General features: G+C 40.0%; 2 protein-coding genes across 2 annotated transcripts; both read left to right on the forward strand.

Annotated features, from left to right (window-relative positions):
* Positions 1–1,039: 1,039 nt before the first annotated feature.
* LOC135462548 (ly6/PLAUR domain-containing protein 6B-like) lies at positions 1,040–2,471 on the forward strand. The gene is made up of 4 exons (XM_064739774.1): positions 1,040–1,121; positions 1,605–1,685; positions 1,978–2,087; positions 2,301–2,471. The coding sequence occupies exons 1-4, from the start codon at positions 1,040–1,042 to the stop codon at positions 2,469–2,471; spliced, it is 444 nt and encodes a 147-aa protein (XP_064595844.1).
* A 3,694-nt stretch (positions 2,472–6,165) lies between these two features.
* Positions 6,166–7,584, forward strand: LOC135462549 (ly6/PLAUR domain-containing protein 6B-like). The gene is made up of 4 exons (XM_064739775.1): positions 6,166–6,247; positions 6,728–6,808; positions 7,097–7,242; positions 7,414–7,584. Exons 1-4 carry the CDS (start codon positions 6,166–6,168, stop codon positions 7,582–7,584), a joined length of 480 nt encoding a protein of 159 aa, XP_064595845.1.
* Positions 7,585–19,804: the final 12,220 nt, after the last annotated feature.

Below are 19,804 nucleotides of genomic sequence, written 5' to 3' on the forward strand. Positions count from 1 at the left end.
TCATGCAAAAGTTTGTTTTTTTCAGTCAGCCACTTCCGCCACTGTTTATTCTTAAAAGGCTTCAAAAGAAGAATGAAATTGAAGAAAGGAGTGACAGATCACGGCCACAGGATGGCGAAAACTTCTTTGTGTTTCGGTGTTATAAAATGTCCATTAATTAAATTAAAACAATCCTGATCAATAAAAGTCAAATGCAAACTAAAATATTTGTTTTTTAGAAAACTGGTCATAATAATTTAATAAACTTAAGGGCATTTTATCTACAATATAAACAACATAACCATCAAATTGAAGAGTCTGAAGTAAATACCCATTAAGATAAGGACTATCTCTCTCTTGTGCTCTCGACAGCTGAGGACAGACGTATACACCGCAAGTACATTTTGACATACTCGAAGTAATTAAGCCCCCCCCCTTCCCCCACCACCACCACTTCCCTACACACACACAAATCACCGCTCTCTCCCTTTGTCTTAAGATTATCTTTAATGATTTCAATATAATCAACGTTTTTATGCTGAAATCAAAAGGTACAAGTCACTGTCAATGATTACCCCATGAGTGTCCTAAACTAGCTAAATGACTGTGTACACCATGCTGACCAGTTGTTCTTTTTTTACGCTGGAATCCCTTCTTAAAGTGACACCATTACGTCACTACAGGCTGCTCTTACCACCCGGAGAATTCCGCCAGTTCTCAGACTTTTCACAAGCTTTCTTAACTCTTCCCCGCCTTTAACACCAGTGGAGAGCTAGGATTGTCAGGCTTAACACCTACCGTTTTACATCACGTGATCAAACATTACGTCAAATATAAATATGTGCCTAGTTCGCGTCAGACATTCGACTTTCCACTTTTGACATAATATACACTGCCTGGAGCACTCCGACCTATGTCTGTATACCTTGTCTGGGTTATTCCAGAATAACTAACTTGAACTGTTACAAACTTACCGAGTTACCAGTGATTCACCGTTAGAAAACACATCAGCATAAAAAGTCTGTTAACAGACGATCATCTCGTCTGTTCTTCCAAAGCCATGGCTCTTCCAGTCAGCGTCTTTCTCCTCTTGCAAGCTTTCGTCATCATTTCCGGTTACACAGTCAGTGTGGAAGAGAAAAGTAAGTATAATAGCATTTTCAAAACGCTTTGACGTATTACTGTGGAATTATCAGGTTAAGACACAATTCATAAAGCACACGATATATTAGTAATCATTGTGAACACAGGCGAGTCATTTTCGTGATGAAGTTTACACTTATGGAAGTTCGTCAGAGAAAAATAAATAAAGATGTAACTGTACATCGTGTAAAAATATAAAATCATCTGCTTGTACGTTAGCAAACTTTTAGTCATTGTGTAGAGGGAGGATGGGTTCCTGGGACTTACACATAAAATGGTTTCCAAACCGATGGTCTCGAAGAAGAAAAGTTTCAAACCGAATAATATCTTTTAAAATAATAAATCTCTTCTCCAAGGACATACAGTATACCTTCAGGTGTTTGTAAGACTTTGCTCTGTGGTTGAAAGACGTTTGCAACGAATAAAATGTCTACAATCACATCATTTATGTTTTTCCACCAATAATGCTTTGTGGTTTTCAGGCATCACGTGCTGGACGTGTCCTAACAAGGGAAGTAACCTGGAGTGTAATAACTGGGCACCCGACAGGTATTGTCCCCAGGGTATGTTAAATATGGATTATCCAGAGCATGCTAATGTCTAATCTGGAAGTAGGACAAACAAACACTATTGCCCAACTCAAAATTCCGTTGTGTAAATACAGACATCTTTTTTCATCTCTAACATACACACTGAAATGTCATACAGAATCACACCACTGATTTCAATCCTCATTTTAACACACCACAGAACATAGTGCCCAAGTAATGTTGGCCGTGGATGTGTTTACTGCAGAGTTCTCTTTCTGCATGCGCAGCACATAATTTGACAGTGGTATCTGTCTTTTCATTTCAGACCAGTCCGTTTGCCAGACAGCCCACACTTTCAGTGACGTCACCGGTCAAGTCGCCAGCCTTCGCGTGGATAAACGGTGTGTGGCTCCTGAGAAATGTACGAGACATGATGTAGGCTGTAGGACGGACAAAACAACAAATACAAGGTACGCAACGGCCTTTCCTAAGGCAACCGGAAATTTTTTTGTAGAGGTAAAACATTAGCGTAAAGTAATGAATAATGAAAACAACAAAAAACTGCGAAGAATTCACTGATCGAATCAATGACATTAATTTTTGTGATGTGTTATGGAACTGATGTATCTGTGTTGCTTCTGTTTTCAGACGTGTATATCTTGCTGTACCACATCATACTGTAACGAAGAAGTTGCCCATGACAACCACTCAGCAATCCAATTCTCCATTACTCTCCTAGGATCTGCAGCTTGTAACAAACTTTCATACTGCCCAGTCTTCATCCTGGGTTACCTTGCGATGTTGATGGGCGATAACTGAGGAACTCAGGAGCCGTTGGAATGGCTTGAGTTAGTGTTGATACGGTCTATAACGTATGCCAACCATTCTTTTTAATGGCAGAAGGTTATCAATCATTTTACCAAATATTGTGCTGTCAGTATTGTGCTTTCAATATATATTTTTCTGTCTTTATTGTGTCAAATAAAACATTATTGATGACGTCATATTTGTCGTGATCGTTGCCTTTCTGGATTAATCTGGATGTCTCACGTCGTTCCTTAAGATTAAAGTCTTCGAATGACTTAGATAATGTTTTACACCGTTCGTTGAAACCGGATTCGTCGACTTACTCAGATAACATCTCACACTGTTCCATGAGGCGGGATTCTTTGACTTACTTACATACTGTCTCACGTCGTTCCTTGAGATTAAATTCTTTCGACTGACTCAGATAATGTCTCACATCGTTCGTTGAGACCGGATTCGTCGACTTACTCAGATAACATCTCACACTGTTCCATGAGGCGGGATTCTTTGACTTACTTACATACTGTCTCACGTCGTTCCTTGAGATTAAATTCTCTCGACTGACTCAGACAATGTCTCACACCGTTCGTTGAAACCGGATTCGTCGACTTACTCAGATAACATCTCACATTGTTCCATGAGGCGGGATTCTTTGACTTACTTACATACTGTCTCACGTCGTTCCTTGAGATTAAATTCTCTCGACTGACTTAGATAATGTCTCACATCGTTCGTTGAGGCCGGATTCTTCGACTTACTCAGATAACATCTCACACTGTTCCATGAGGCGGGATTCTTTGACTTACTTACATACTGTCTCACGTCGTTACTCGGAATTTTGCCACTGTTAGTTTCATTCGTTTAGATCTTTTCAATGTAATTGAGGGGAACATTTTTTTGCTTCCATGGGAGGGACAGAAAACATTAGTGTCATCTCAAGTGGATATGGCATTCAATAACGGATATGGCAACAAAGCTGATTTGTAAGACACCATGAATCTCGTGCAACTGAGCAGCATTTACTTCTCATATTCATTTTCCTACCTCAAATACCTCTTGCATTCTACTAAACACAGAAGCCAGGACGTGAATGTCCCAGGCAAAACTTACAAAGGGATATAACGTATCTTAATGTTTCTGAAGACGCTTCATGACTCGGTATTTCTCTAGCACACAATATGACGTTGCCCTCCACATGGTCATTCTTAGCTACTGACATTCTCGTGGAAAAAGTCAAATATTCACCCCAAAATTGTAAAAAGGTAAAGCATTAGGGGAAAAGGAGGAAAGTTTCATTCTGTTGAATATATAATAAAACCAACTTTTCTCATTATCATTTTTTTCCAAACGGATGTTTATAGTTTTCCTTTCCCCAGATATGTTTAGATTTGTAATATCCGTAAGAAAAAAGAATTAAAAGCAAAAATAAGAAATCCACACTATTGGTCTCAAACTGGGAAAGAGTTTTTTGTGTCCCGGCATCATTAAATACTTTAATTAAAACAACTGCTCATGAGTCAAACAGATCAATTTCGACACAATTGACAATTACACGTGTTTAGTCAATTAAAACACCCCCAACAGATCTCGCTTCTCTCCCTTTGTCCTCAGTTAATTGAGCACGTTTAAAAAATAGATTTTGTGCTTTGTTACCTTTCCAGCTATCCTATTTACCAACTTCTATAAAACTCGTCATATAAATTTTAATGATTTCAAATACAATTTATCTACAATAAAACCCAGCCATAAATCTTAAGACTCTTTGAAGTGAATACTCATTAGTTTGAGGACTATCTGTTTTGTCCACGACTGCTAAGGTAGATTGTGATTCTACTCACAGGGAGATATGATTTATTGAGGAACCCCAACAGATCTCGCTTCTCTCCCTTTGTCCTCGGATTATCCTCAATGATTTCCCAAATAAACACCCTTGTCACTGGTGAGGTCAAAAAGTAAAAGCCACTCCCAACGTTTACACCATAAGTGACCAAAACCAGTTAAATGCACATATACTACCCCGCTGATCAATTGTTCCTACCAAAGCTGGAATCCTTTCTCAGGGTGGCACCATTACATCACACCAGGATGCTCCTACCACACGGAGATGTTGTCCATTTCCAGGTTTTCTCTGAAGCTCATGAAAATCTCACCCGCCATTAAACACCAGTGAGGAGTGGGGATTGCCAGCATTAACACCTCCCGTTTGAGGTCACCTGACCATATTTTACCTTGTGTATAAATATGGTGCTTAGTTTTCACTTGTAGGACACTGTCTTTGGCACTCTGGCTTCTGTGTACCACCACTCGTTCTTTACCCGGGAAGGTAACTTAACTTGTCGCCCACTCCAAATTACTGTTAATCGTTACCCGATTAGTGCATTTTGATGTAGCTAACGGCAGATTCCCCATGTTTTCTTCTGTAGGAGGGATAGAAAGCATTAGTGCAGTATCAAGTGTGGACGGATTAAGCGACAAATCTGACAAATCGTAGAGGGCAGTATCAATTCAGTGCAATTGGACTGTGATTGCTTCTCTTGATCATTTGTCTATCAGAAGTGCTTCTTGGATTCTCTATCGAAAGTAGACCGCATGGCATAAATGTCACCAAGAAAGCCTAAAAGGGGCAAGAATTTAGCATTGTACTGGTTTTAAATCTCGGAAAGCACATCTTGTGCTTAATTATCACACACAATATTGTGATAAGCTCTACTTATTTATGCAAAAGTTTTTTTCGGTTAGGTGGCGATTTTATTTACTCACATATTTAAATCATTGCCACTTCCGCCACTGTTTATTCTTAAAAGGCTTTAAAAGAAGAATGAAATTGAAGAAAGGAGTGACAGATCTCGGCCACAGGCTGGCGAAAACTTCTTTGTGTTTCGGTGTTATTAAATGTCAACTAATTAAATTAAAACAATCCGGACAAAAAAAAGTCAAATAGAAGTTAAAATATTTGTTTTTTAAAAACTTGTTATAATAATTTAACTTAAGTACATTTTATCTACAATATAAACAACGTAACCATCAAATTGAAGAGTCTGAAATAAATACCCATTAAGATAAGGACTATCTCTTGTGCCCTCGACAGCTGAGGACAGACGTATACAGGTAGGTACATTGTGACGGTTCTCTCCCTTTGTCTTCAGATGATCTTTAATGATTTCAGTATATACACATTTTCATTGCTGAAATCAAAAGGTAAAAGTCGCTCTCAATGATTACCCCATGAGTGTCCTAAACCAGCTAAATGACTGTGTACACCATGCTGACCAGTTGTTCTTGTTAATGCTGAAATCCCTTCTTAAAGTGACACCATTACGTCACACCAGGCTGCTCTTACCACCGGGAGATTTCCGCCACTTCTCTGACTTTTCACAAGCTTTCTTAAATCTTCCCCGCCTTTAACACCAGTGGAGAGCTAGGATTGTCAGGCTTAACACCTACCGTTTTACATCACGTGATCAAACATTACGTCAAATATAAATATGTGCCTAGATCTCGTCAGACATTCGACTTTCCACTTTTGACATAATATACACTGACTGGAGCACTCCGGCTTATATCTGTATACCTTGTCTGGGTTATACCAGAATAACTAACTTGAACAGTTACAAACTTAAGAAGTTACCAGTGATTCACCGTTAGAAAACACATCAATATAAAGGGTCTGTTAACAGACAATCATCTCGTATCTTCTTCCAAAGGCATGGCTCTTCCAGTCAGCGTCTTTCTCCTCTTGCAAGCTTTCGTGTTGATTTCCGCTTACACAGTCAGTGTGGAAGAGAAACGTAAGTATTATAGCACTTTCAAAACGCTTTGACGTATTACTGTGGAATTATCAGGTTAGGCCACAATTCATAACACACACGATATATTAGTAATCATTGTGAACACAGACGAGTCATTTTCGTGATGAAGTTTACACTGGAAGTTTGTCACAGAAAAATGAATAAAGGTGGAACTGTACATCATGTAAAAATATAAAATTTCCTGCTTGTACGTTAGCAAACTTTTAGTCATTGTGTAGAGGGAGGATGGGTTGCTGGGACTTACACATAAAATGGTTTCCAAAACGATGGTCTCGAAGAAGAAATGTTTCAAACCGAATAAAGTCTTTAAAAATTATAAATCTCTTCTCTAAAGACATACAGTATACTTTCAGGTGTTTGTAAGACTTTGCTCTGTGGTTGAAAGACGTTTGTAACGAATAAAATGTCTATAATCACATCATCTATGTTTTTCCACCAATAATGCTTTGTGGTTTTCAGGCATCACGTGCTGGACGTGTCCTAACAAGGGAAGTAACCTGGAGTGTAATAACTGGGCACCCGACAGGTATTGTCCCCAGGGTATGTTAAATATGGATTATCCAGAGCATGCTAATGTCTAATCTGGAAGTGGAAGAAACAAACACTATTGCCCAACTCAAAATTCCGTTGTGTAAATACAGACACCTTTTTCATCTCTAACATACACACTGAAATGGCATACAGGATCACACCACTGATTTCAATCCTCATTTTAACACACCCCAGAACATAGTGCCCAAGTAATGTTGGCCGTGGATATTACTGCAGAGTTCTCTTTCTGCATGCGCAGCACATAATTTGACAGTGGTATCTGTCTTTTGATTTCAGACCAGTCCGTATGCCAGACAGTTCACACTTTCAGTGACGTCACCGGTCAGGTCGCCAGCCTTCGCGTGGATAAACAGTGTGTGGCTCCTGAGAAATGTACGAGACACGATGTTGGCTGTAGGACGGACAAAACACCACATACAAAGGTACGCAACAGCCTTTTCTGAGGCAACCAGAACTTTTTTGGTAGAGATAAAACATTAGCGTAAAGTAATGAATAATGAAAACAACAAAAAGTATGAAGAATTCACTGATCGAATCAATGACATTTCTGATGTGTTATGGAACTGATGTATCTCTGTTGCTTCTGTTTTCAGACGTGTATATCTTGCTGTACCACATCATACTGTAACGAAGAAGTTGCCCATGACAACCACTCAGCAATCAGATTCTCCGTTACCCTCCTTGGATCTGCAGCTAGTAACGAATTTTCCTACTGGGAAATTTTCATCCTGGTTTACTTAGCGATGTTGATGGGCGATAACTGAGGAACTCAGGAGCCCTTGGAATGGCTTGAGTTAGTGTTGATACGGTCTATAGCGTATGCCAACCATTCTTTTTGAGATCTGCAGAAGGTTATCAATCTTTTTACCAAATATGGTGCTGTCAGTATTGTGATTTAAATATATATTTTTCTGTCTTTATTGTGTCAAATAAAACATTATTGATGACGTCATATTTGTCGTGATCGTTGCCTTTCTGGATTAATCTGGATGTCTCACGTCGTTCCTTAAGATTAAAGTCTTCGAATGACTTAGATAATGTTTTACACCGTTCGTTGAAACCGGATTCGTCGACTTCCTCAGATAACATCTCACACTCTTCCATGAGGCGGGATTCTTTGACTTACTTACATACTGTCTCACGTCGTTCCTTGAGATTAAATTCTCTCGACTGACTCAGACAATGTCTCACACCGTTCGTTGAAACCGGATTCGTCGACTTACTCAGATAACATCTCACATTGTTCCATGAGGCGGGACTCTTTGACTTACTTACATACTGTCTCACGTCGTTCCTTGAGATTAAATTCTCTCGACTGACTTAGATAATGTCTCACATCGTTCGTTGAGACCGGATTCTTCGACTTACTCAGATAACATCTCACACTGTTCCATGAGGCGGGATTCTTTGACTTACTTACATACTGTCTCACGTCGTTCCTCGGAATTTTGCCACTGTTAGTTTCATTCGTTTAGATCTTTTCAATGTAATTGAGGGGAACATTTTTTTGCTTCCATGGGAGGGACAGAAAACATTAGTGTCATCTCAAGTGGATATGGCATTCAATAACGGATATGGCAAGAAAGGCGATTTGTAAGACACCATGAATCTCGTGCAACTGAGCAGTATTTACTTCTCATATTCATTTTCCTACCTAAAATACCTCTTGCATTCTACTAAACACAGAAGCCAGGACGTGAATGTCCCAGGCAAAACTTACAAAGGGATATAACGTATCTTAATGTTTCTGAAGACGCTTCATGACTCGGTATTTCTCTAGCACACAATATGACGTTGCCCTCCACATGGTCATTCTTAGCTACTGACATTCTCGTGGAAAAAGTCAAATATTCACCCCAAAATTGTAAAAAGGTAAAGCATTAGGGGAAAAGGAGGAAAGTTTCATTCTGTTGAATATATAATAAAACCAACTTTTCTCATTATCATTTTTTTCCAAACGGATGTTTATAGTTTTCCTTTCCCCAGATATGTTTAGATTTGTAATATCCGTAAGAAAAAAGAATTAAAAGCAAAAATAAGAAATCCACACTATTGGTCTCAAACTGGGAAAGAGTTTTTTGTGTCCCGGCATCATTAAATACTTTAATTAAAACAACTGCTCATGAGTCAAACAGATCAATTTCGACACAATTGACAATTACACGTGTTTAGTCAATTAAAACACCCCCAACAGATCTCGCTTCTCTCCCTTTGTCCTCAGTTAATTGAGCACGTTTAAAAAATAGATTTTGTGCTTTGTTACCTTTCCAGCTATCCTATTTACCAACTTCTATAAAACTCGTCATATAAATTTTAATGATTTCAAATACAATTTATCTACAATAAAACCCAGCCATAAATCTTAAGACTCTTTGAAGTGAATACTCATTAGTTTGAGGACTATCTGTTTTGTCCACGACTGCTAAGGTAGATTGTGATTCTACTCACAGGGAGATATGATTTATTAAGGAACCCCAACAGATCTCGCTTCTCTCCCTTTGTCCTCGGATTATCCTCAATGATTTCCCAAATAAACACCCTTGTCACTGGTGAGGTCAAAAAGTAAAAGCCACTCCCAACGTTTACACCATAAGTGACCAAAACCAGTTAAATGCACATATACTACCCCGCTGATCAATTGTTCCTACCAAAGCTGGAATCCTTTCTCAGGGTGGCACCATTACATCACACCAGGATGCTCCTACCACACGGAGATGTTGTCCATTTCCAGGTTTTCTCTGAAGCTCATGAAAATCTCACCCGCCATTAAACACCAGTGAGGAGTGGGGATTGTCAGCATTAACACCTCCCGTTTGAGGTCACCTGACCATATTTTACCTTGTGTATAAATATGGTGCTTAGTTTTCACTTGTAGGACACTGTCTTTGGCACTCTGGCTTCTGTGTACCACCACTCGTTCTTTACCCGGGAAGGTAACTTAACTTGTCGCCCACTCCAAATTACTGTTAATCGTTACCCGATTAGTGCATTTTGATGTAGCTAACGGCAGATTCCCCATGTTTTCTTCTGTAGGAGGGATAGAAAGCATTAGTGCAGTATCAAGTGTGGACGGATTAAGCGACAAATCTGACAAATCGTAGAGGGCAGTATCAATTCAGTGCAATTGGACTGTGATTGCTTTTCTTGATCATTTGTCTATCAGAAGTGCTTCTTGGATTCTCTATCGAAAGTAGACCGCATGGCATAAATGTCACCAAGAAAGCCTAAAAGGGGCAAGAATTTAGCATTGTACTGGTTTTAAATCTCGGAAAGCACATCTTGTGCTTAATTATCACACACAATATTGTGATAAGCTCTACTTATTTATGCAAAAGTTTTTTTCGGTTAGGTGGCGATTTTATTTACTCACATATTTAAATCATTGCCACTTCCGCCACTGTTTATTCTTAAAAGGCTTTAAAAGAAGAATGAAATTGAAGAAAGGAGTGACAGATCTCGGCCACAGGCTGGCGAAAACTTCTTTGTGTTTCGGTGTTATTAAATGTCAACTAATTAAATTAAAACAATCCGGACAAAAAAAAGTCAAATAGAAGTTAAAATATTTGTTTTTTAAAAACTTGTTATAATAATTTAACTTAAGTACATTTTATCTACAATATAAACAACGTAACCATCAAATTGAAGAGTCTGAAATAAATACCCATTAAGATAAGGACTATCTCTTGTGCCCTCGACAGCTGAGGACAGACGTATACAGGTAGGTACATTGTGACGGTTCTCTCCCTTTGTCTTCAGATGATCTTTAATGATTTCAGTATATACACATTTTCATTGCTGAAATCAAAAGGTAAAAGTCGCTCTCAATGATTACCCCATGAGTGTCCTAAACCAGCTAAATGACTGTGTACACCATGCTGACCAGTTGTTCTTGTTAATGCTGAAATCCCTTCTTAAAGTGACACCATTACGTCACACCAGGCTGCTCTTACCACCGGGAGATTTCCGCCACTTCTCTGACTTTTCACAAGCTTTCTTAAATCTTCCCCGCCTTTAACACCAGTGGAGAGCTAGGATTGGCAGGCTTAACACCTACCGTTTTACATCACGTGATCAAACATTACGTCAAATATAAATATGTGCCTAGATCTCGTCAGACATTCGACTTTCCACTTTTGACATAATATACACTGACTGGAGCACTCCGGCTTATATCTGTATACCTTGTCTGGGTTATACCAGAATAACTAACTTGAACAGTTACAAACTTAAGAAGTTACCAGTGATTCACCGTTAGAAAACACATCAACATAAAGGGTCTGTTAACAGACAATCATCTCGTATCTTCTTCCAAAGGCATGGCTCTTCCAGTCAGCGTCTTTCTCCTCTTGCAAGCTTTCGTGTTGATTTCCGCTTACACAGTCAGTGTGGAAGAGAAACGTAAGTATTATAGCACTTTCAAAACGCTTTGACGTATTACTGTGGAATTATCAGGTTAGGCCACAATTCATAACACACACGATATATTAGTAATCATTGTGAACACAGACGAGTCATTTTCGTGATGAAGTTTACACTGGAAGTTTGTCACAGAAAAATGAATAAAGGTGGAACTGTACATCATGTAAAAATATAAAATTTCCTGCTTGTACGTTAGCAAACTTTTAGTCATTGTGTAGAGGGAGGATGGGTTGCTGGGACTTACACATAAAATGGTTTCCAAAACGATGGTCTCGAAGAAGAAATGTTTCAAACCGAATAAAGTCTTTAAAAATTATAAATCTCTTCTCTAAAGACATACAGTATACTTTCAGGTGTTTGTAAGACTTTGCTCTGTGGTTGAAAGACGTTTGTAACGAATAAAATGTCTATAATCACATCATCTATGTTTTTCCACCAATAATGCTTTGTGGTTTTCAGGCATCACGTGCTGGACGTGTCCTAACAAGGGAAGTAACCTGGAGTGTAATAACTGGGCACCCGACAGGTATTGTCCCCAGGGTATGTTAAATATGGATTATCCAGAGCATGCTAATGTCTAATCTGGAAGTGGAAGAAACAAACACTATTGCCCAACTCAAAATTCCGTTGTGTAAATACAGACACCTTTTTCATCTCTAACATACACACTGAAATGGCATACAGGATCACACCACTGATTTCAATCCTCATTTTAACACACCCCAGAACATAGTGCCCAAGTAATGTTGGCCGTGGATATTACTGCAGAGTTCTCTTTCTGCATGCGCAGCACATAATTTGACAGTGGTATCTGTCTTTTGATTTCAGACCAGTCCGTATGCCAGACAGTTCACACTTTCAGTGACGTCACCGGTCAGGTCGCCAGCCTTCGCGTGGATAAACAGTGTGTGGCTCCTGAGAAATGTACGAGACACGATGTTGGCTGTAGGACGGACAAAACACCACATACAAAGGTACGCAACAGCCTTTTCTGAGGCAACCAGAACTTTTTTGGTAGAGATAAAACATTAGCGTAAAGTAATGAATAATGAAAACAACAAAAAGTATGAAGAATTCACTGATCGAATCAATGACATTTCTGATGTGTTATGGAACTGATGTATCTCTGTTGCTTCTGTTTTCAGACGTGTATATCTTGCTGTACCACATCATACTGTAACGAAGAAGTTGCCCATGACAACCACTCAGCAATCAGATTCTCCGTTACCCTCCTTGGATCTGCAGCTAGTAACGAATTTTCCTACTGGGAAATTTTCATCCTGGTTTACTTAGCGATGTTGATGGGCGATAACTGAGGATCTCAGGAGCCCTTGGAATGGCTTGAGTTAGTGTTGATACGGTCTATAGCGTATGCCAACCATTCTTTTTGAGATCTGCAGAAGGTTATCAATCTTTTTACCAAATATGGTGCTGTCAGTATTGTGATTTAAATATATATTTTTCTGTCTTTATTGTGTCAAATAAAACATTATTTATGACGTTATATTTGTCGTGATCGTTTCCTTTCTCGATTAATCTGGATGTCTCACGCCGTTCCTTAAGATTAAAGTCTTCGACTGACTCAGATAATGTCTCACATCGTTCGTTGAGGCCGGATTTGTCGAGTTACTCAGATAACATCTCACACTGTTCCATGAGGCGGGATTCTTTGACTTACTTACATACTGTCTCACGTCGTTCCTTGAGATTAAATTCTCTCGACTGACTCAGATAATGTCTCACACCGTTCGTTGAGGTCGGATTTGTCGACTTTCTCACATAACACCTCACACTGTTCCATGAGGCGGGATTCTTTGACTTACTTACATACTGTCTCACGTCGTTCCTTGAGATTAAATTCTCTCGACTGTCTCAGATAATGTCTCACATCGTTCGTTGAGACCGGATTCGTCGACTTACTCAGATAACATCTCACACTGTTCCATGAGGCGGGACTCTTTGACTTACTTACATACTGTCTCACGTCGTTCTTTGAGATTAAATTCTCTCAACTGACTTAGATAATGTCTCACATCGTTTGTTGAGACCGGATTCGTCGACTTACTCAGATAACATCTCACACTGTTCCATGAGGCGGGATTCTTTGACTTACTTACATACTGTCTCACGTCGTTCTTTGAGATTAAATTCTCTCGACTGACTGAGATAATGTTTCACATCGTTCGTTGAGGTCGGATTCGTCGACTTACTCAGATAACATCTCACACTGTTCCATGAGGCGGGATTCTTTGACTTACTTACATACTGTCTCACGTCGTTCTTTGAGATTAAATTCTCTCGACTGTCTCAGATAATGTCTCACATCGTTCGTTGAGGCCGGATTCGTCGACTTACTCAGATAACATCTCACACTCTTCCATGAGGCGGGATTCTTTGACTTACTTACATACTGTCTCACGTCGTTCTTTGAGATTAAATTCTCTCGATTGACTTAGATAATGTCTCACATCGTTCGTTGAGGCCGGATTTGTCGACTTGCTCAGATAACATCTCACACTGTTCCATGAGGCGGGATTCTTTGACTTACTTACATACTGTCAAACGTCGTTCCTTGAGATTAAATTCTCTCGACTGACTCAGATAATGTCTCACATCGTTCGTTGAGGCCGGATTTGTCGACTTACTCAGATAACATCTCATATTGTTCCATGAGGCGGAATTCTTTGACTTACTTACATACTGTCTCACGTCGTTCTTTGAGATTAAATTCTCTCGACTGACTCAGATAATGTCTCACATCGTTCGTTGAGGCCGGATTTGTCGACTTACTCAGATAACATCTCACACTGTTCCATGAGGCGGGATTCTTTGACTTACTTACATACTGTCTCACGTCGTTCTTTGAGATTAAATTCTCTCGATTGACTTAGATAATGTCTCACATCGTTCGTTGAGGCCGGATTTGTCGACTTACTCAGATAACATTTCACACTGTTCCATGAGGCGGGATTCTTTGACTTACTTACATAATGTCACGTCGTTCCTTGAGATTAAATTCTCTCGACTGACTCAGATAATGTCTCACATCATTCGTTGAGACCGGATTTGTCGACTTACTCAGATAACATCTCACACTGTTCCATGAGGCGGGATTCTTTGACTTACTTACATACTGTCTCACGTCGTTCCTTGAGATTAAATTCTCTCGACTGACTCAGATAATGTCTCACATCGTTCGTTGAGACCGGATTCGTCGACTTACTCGGATACGTCTCACGCTGTTTCTAGGCCATAATGACTAACACGACGGACTTTGTCTTAATGTAATTGTTGAGAACGACGTTTCACACAATACATTTTTTCCAGTATATCTTCAAATTTTTATATTATAAGGCTTTTTGGCCACTCCCAAAGAAAGTCGAAGTCGGAGGTTCATTTATCTCAACAAAACAGGACCGTGGCCATAGATTGCTCTCTTTGCAATTAATATACAATGCATAGTTGACAGCTGCATGTATTTGGACATTTTTTTTCTTTGGGAGGCCTAATAAGCTTAGTGTCATCTTAGCTTCAACCTCATACTCTTGATGCACACCTTGGTGGTCATTTCCGGTTACACGATCAGCACTGGTCAGCACCCGAAGTACATTTACAACGTGCTTTAACATTTTATGCCTGACAAATATATATACATTGGAAGCAATTTTATATTGATTTCTCTGAGTATTAAATAGCGCGTTAACTCAACAATTAGGGCTAGTATTCTCTATTAATTGTGGCTTCAATTTGCACCAGAACTTCACGTGTTAAGACAATAATCCAGGAGCTATGTCAGCGTGAAAACAGAGTAGTCGGTAATCACAGTCCACGCTCTTCGTGATGCTAACGGTTGACACACTCGATACTGAGTGCTGTGAACTGTGATTACCGACCACTTTGTTTTCACCCTAATATACATGTAGCTCCTGGATTTTGCCCGTAAATGTGAAAATCTGGTGCAAATTAACACCACAACTGATTATGGATGCCTATGCTAATTGTTGAGTTAATACGTTATTTAATACTGAAAGAAAAACTAAAAATCTAAAATTGCATTTATATTTTTCTTGAGTACACTTACAAATTACTAAGTTAAGCTAGAGCTATCTTAGCAAAGGTAACACTGACTGGTCTTAATGAAGTTTACACGTGGTTTAGGTTGATGGCGACAAATACTTAAGGTGAAGACAAACATTAAGTAAAACAAGTCAAACTCTTACTGTACGTTTCCAAGACTTTGGTCCTTACGAAGCAGGAGAATAGGTTCCAGGTACGTGCGTAGTTCGACATTCTATAGCAAATGGCTACTGACATTCCCAGGGGAAAAGGCGAACTATGTAAAAGCAATAAGTCTTTTATTTTAATGAATATATGAAACAAGGCATCATCTCCTTAAAAAGTTTTTTTTCAGTCAGATGGCTTTAGGTGTATATACGTAAAAAAAAAACTGGGAAAATAACACAACACATCATTAACCACAGCTTCGAAAAAGTTAAATGTCATCAAAATGCTCGTTAATGAAATAACAAAGTCCTGATAAAGAATGTCAAATAGATTTATTTATTTATTTGATTGGTGTTTTACGCCGTACTGAAGAATATTTCACTTATACGATTGTGGCCAGCATTATGGTGGGAGGAAACCGGGCGGAGCCCGGGGGAAACCCATGACCATCTGCAGGTTGCTGCCAGACCTTCCCACACACGGCGAATGTCAAATAGATGCCAAAACTATTTCATTACCTTGACACAATTGACAAATACACGTTTTTAGATAAAAACGATTTTGTGCTTTGTCACCCTTTCGGCTGCACAATTTACCAATTTCTAGAAAGCTCATCATAACAGATACAATGATTTCGAATACACCTTGTCTATAATAAAAACGACTCATCAACCTTAAGACTCATTGAAGAGAATATTTATTATTTGAGGCCTGTCTATTTTGTCGACGACAGCTAAAGGTAGACGCCTGACACTCCAGGTAGACTGTGTGTCTACTCACAGGTAGATATGACCTGCTGACCCTACTTAAGACACTCCACAGATCATGGTTATCTCGATCCTAGTTGGTCAATTTTTCTTGTTAAAGATGGTGTCCCTTCTCAAAGTGACACATTTACGTCACAACAGACGGATCCTACTACACGGAGTTGTTGACCATTTCCCAGTTTAGTGGGAAGCTTGCTAAAATCTCCTACGCCTTTAACATTAGTGGAGAGTGGAGATTGTCAAGTTTAACACCTAACAGTGTATTTTTACGGCAGTGTTTTTGTGATCTCTGGGTGAAATAGGTTTGCAACAAATGTATAGTCTCCATCTTTTCATACAACAAACCTGTATGTTTTTCTGACATCACATCCTGACAACGGAAGTAACCTGGAGTGTAATGACTGGGTATGACTGGATATTGTCCCCAGAGTAATTTAAGCATGGACTATTCATAACATTGCAATATGTAATCAGGAACAGACTTTTCCACTTCAGAAAGGACAATTTCACAACCGGGCAAATCCCGGGAGAAATCCACGACCATCCACAGGTTGCTGGAAGACCTTCCCACATACGGCCGGAGAGGTAGACAGCGTGTGCTGGACAGCGACCGCATTGCCGAAAGACTCTTGGGTCATTACGGCTTCTTATTTGTAAGTCTTGTCCATGTGTATTGCATATAATGACATTTGTATTTCTCTGTTGTTCACAGACCAATCCGTGTGCCAGACAGCCAAAGCTTTCAGCGACATCGCCGATAAGATCACCACTGTCCGCGTGGATAAATGGTGAGTGGTTCCTGAGCAATGTACGAGACATACCGTGGGTTGTAGGGCGGATAAGAAAACAAATATAAAGGCGAGCAACGCTCTTTTCTGAAACAATTTTAAAATTACTGTGGGTGTGAAATATTTCTGTAAATATTTAAAAAATTAATGAAAAGAACAAGATATTGTGAAGAAGACACTGACCTATTTAATGACACCTGTGATACTTTAAAGAATTAATGTAGTAATATGTTCTTTTTCCTTCAGACGTGGGTATCTGGTTGTACCACATCTTACTGCAACGAGGAGGGTGCCCATGACAACCACACAGCAATCAGAATCTTTGTTACTCTTCGTGGATTTGCCGCATGTAACGAGATATCTTATTGGTCAGTTTTCACCTCGGAATACCTGGCGGTGATACTGGGAGATAATTGAGTTCTGAAATCATTCTACAGTTGCCGCAGGTGTGGCGGGACTTCCTAGTCGTACTTTCTACAATGCATGCCAATGATTGTATCTGAGTTGTACTGATCTCATCAGACTTTATACCAAATAATGGTGCTGTCGGTATTGCATCAGATCTTTTATTTATTTGTTTGATTAATGTTTACGCCGCACTGAAGAATAAACCCCGTTTACTGCAGTCACCAGCATTATGACGGGAAGAAACCGAGCAGAGACCGGGGGAAAACCACGACCATAAGCTGGTTGCTGTAAGATTTTCCCACACGCTAAATCCTTTGCATATTTATTTTGCGTTTTTGTTTTGTCAAATAAAGACCATTATTTATGACGTCAGTGTCTGTCGGGATCATCCTTTTTTTATTAAGTATGCTCACAGGGGTAGTATCAAAAGCAATAAGGCTTCACCCGGCTGAACAACACCCGCCAGACCCAAGGTTATCAGCGACAAATATTAAAGCATGTTTGTCCGTCCGCCGTCCACTCGTGATAGCAATTACCTGAAACGAATTCATGCGCGTTCAAAGCGAATCCTTGGACTTATTCTCAGCATACGGCGTGGTTTCATTGATTAGTGTTTGACGGTGTGTTCAAAACCTTTTCACTTATCAGCACCGGTCAGGTTTATGGGTTGTTGAAACCGCACTGCATGGAATAAACTATGCCACCCTTTATTCATTTGCTAGGTCTACATGACATACTTCCTTACTGAAAACCGCAGCATGGCAATGAAGGAGCTGCAGGTTCAATACCGGGCTTGGAGATGCAGGGGGATTTGTGGATCTCTGGCCCCTTCGGATGGAGGTGACTTGCTGTGCACTAATCTGCTCTAGATTATACAGTCCATAATATCGCTATGTATAATAACGTTATATTATCGACGACGGCCCCCGTGGCTCAATTGGTTAGCGCGCTAGCGCAGCTTAATGACCCAGGAGCCTCTCACCAATGTGGCCTCTGTGAGTTCGTCCAGCTCATGCTGGCTTCCTCTCCGGCCGAACGTCGGAAGGTCTGCCAGCAGCCTGCGGATGGTCGTGTGTTTCGTCAGGGCTTGGCCAGGTTTCCTCCCACCATAATGCTGGCCTCCATCGTATAAGCGAAAGTCTTGAGTGCGGCGTAAAACACCAATCAAATAAATAAATGAATAAATAAATTATATTTTGGACTGTTGGCATCTATGTTGGCTGAGATCAGCTAAAAGCCATTTAGAATCACATTGACAATGAATAAATAACGGTGATTGTATTGCAGTTGCATATGGAATAGTGCGGTTGCATATAAACTGAAACGATGAGACCTCTCTATTACGTTCTAGCAAAATAGCAATTAAGTAACATGATTAAATGAGTAAATTGGAAGAGATGATCTCCTGAATACACTCTCATGCTATGATCCACCACTACCAAGTCAGAAATGTTTGGTGAAAGATCAATTTTAAACTGAACTGCTGGAACAGAGTGTTAACACAGACGTTGCTATATAGTAAAAGAGGGTCCTCCATGATTCAGTTGGTTAGCTCCCTTGGTGTTCAGGAAGAAGGTCGAACCGTATCAGTATAATGGCTCGGGCGTGGCTGCTTACTTGCCTTCGGTAAGGCGTCTCAGTGAAGCAGCGCTAGATAAAAGAGCGGTGGAGGAATTCGACGAGCCCTATCTAAACCACATATCTTGGGCAAGTTCCCCGGATGTGACATACACATGTGCACACTATATTGGTGGAAGACACGAAGAACCTAAGACTGTGCAAACAGCCACGGACACAAGCGTTGTCGATCACCTGTTGTCAGCAAAATCCCGAGAGTGGACAAAGTCCCTTTCTAAAGCCGGGTTTGAGCCCGCACCCCGTGTGTGCCAACGATTGAAAGATAGGCGTGTGTAACTACTAGACCCACTCTATATGTGGAAATATTTATTTAAGTGACTTGTGTATTACGCCGTACTCAAGAATATTTCACTTATACAGGAAGAAACCGTACAGAAGCCAGAGAAAATCCATGACCATCCGCAAGTTGCTGGAACGCCTTTCCACATACAACCGGAGAGGCAGCAAGCACGAGATGGGCAGCGACCGCATTGGTGAGAGGCTTTTGGTTCATCGCCCTACTTTAGCACACTAGCCGGTAGGCCACGGATGCCATTGTGTTAGTAAATATTTATCTATTTATTTATTCATTCAGTTATTTCATGGACTCAAAAATGCACTCAAAAATATTTCCCATTTTACGACGACGATCAGCGTTATATTAGGAGGAAACCCGGGGAAAATCCACTGGCAGGTTGCTGGAAGAACTATCCACGTACGGACGGAGACGAAGTCAGTCTGAACTGGACTTGAACTCACAG

Source organism: Liolophura sinensis, chromosome 2 (genome assembly GCF_032854445.1).
Source record: "Liolophura sinensis isolate JHLJ2023 chromosome 2, CUHK_Ljap_v2, whole genome shotgun sequence".
Classification (NCBI taxonomy): domain Eukaryota; kingdom Metazoa; phylum Mollusca; class Polyplacophora; order Chitonida; family Chitonidae; genus Liolophura; species Liolophura sinensis.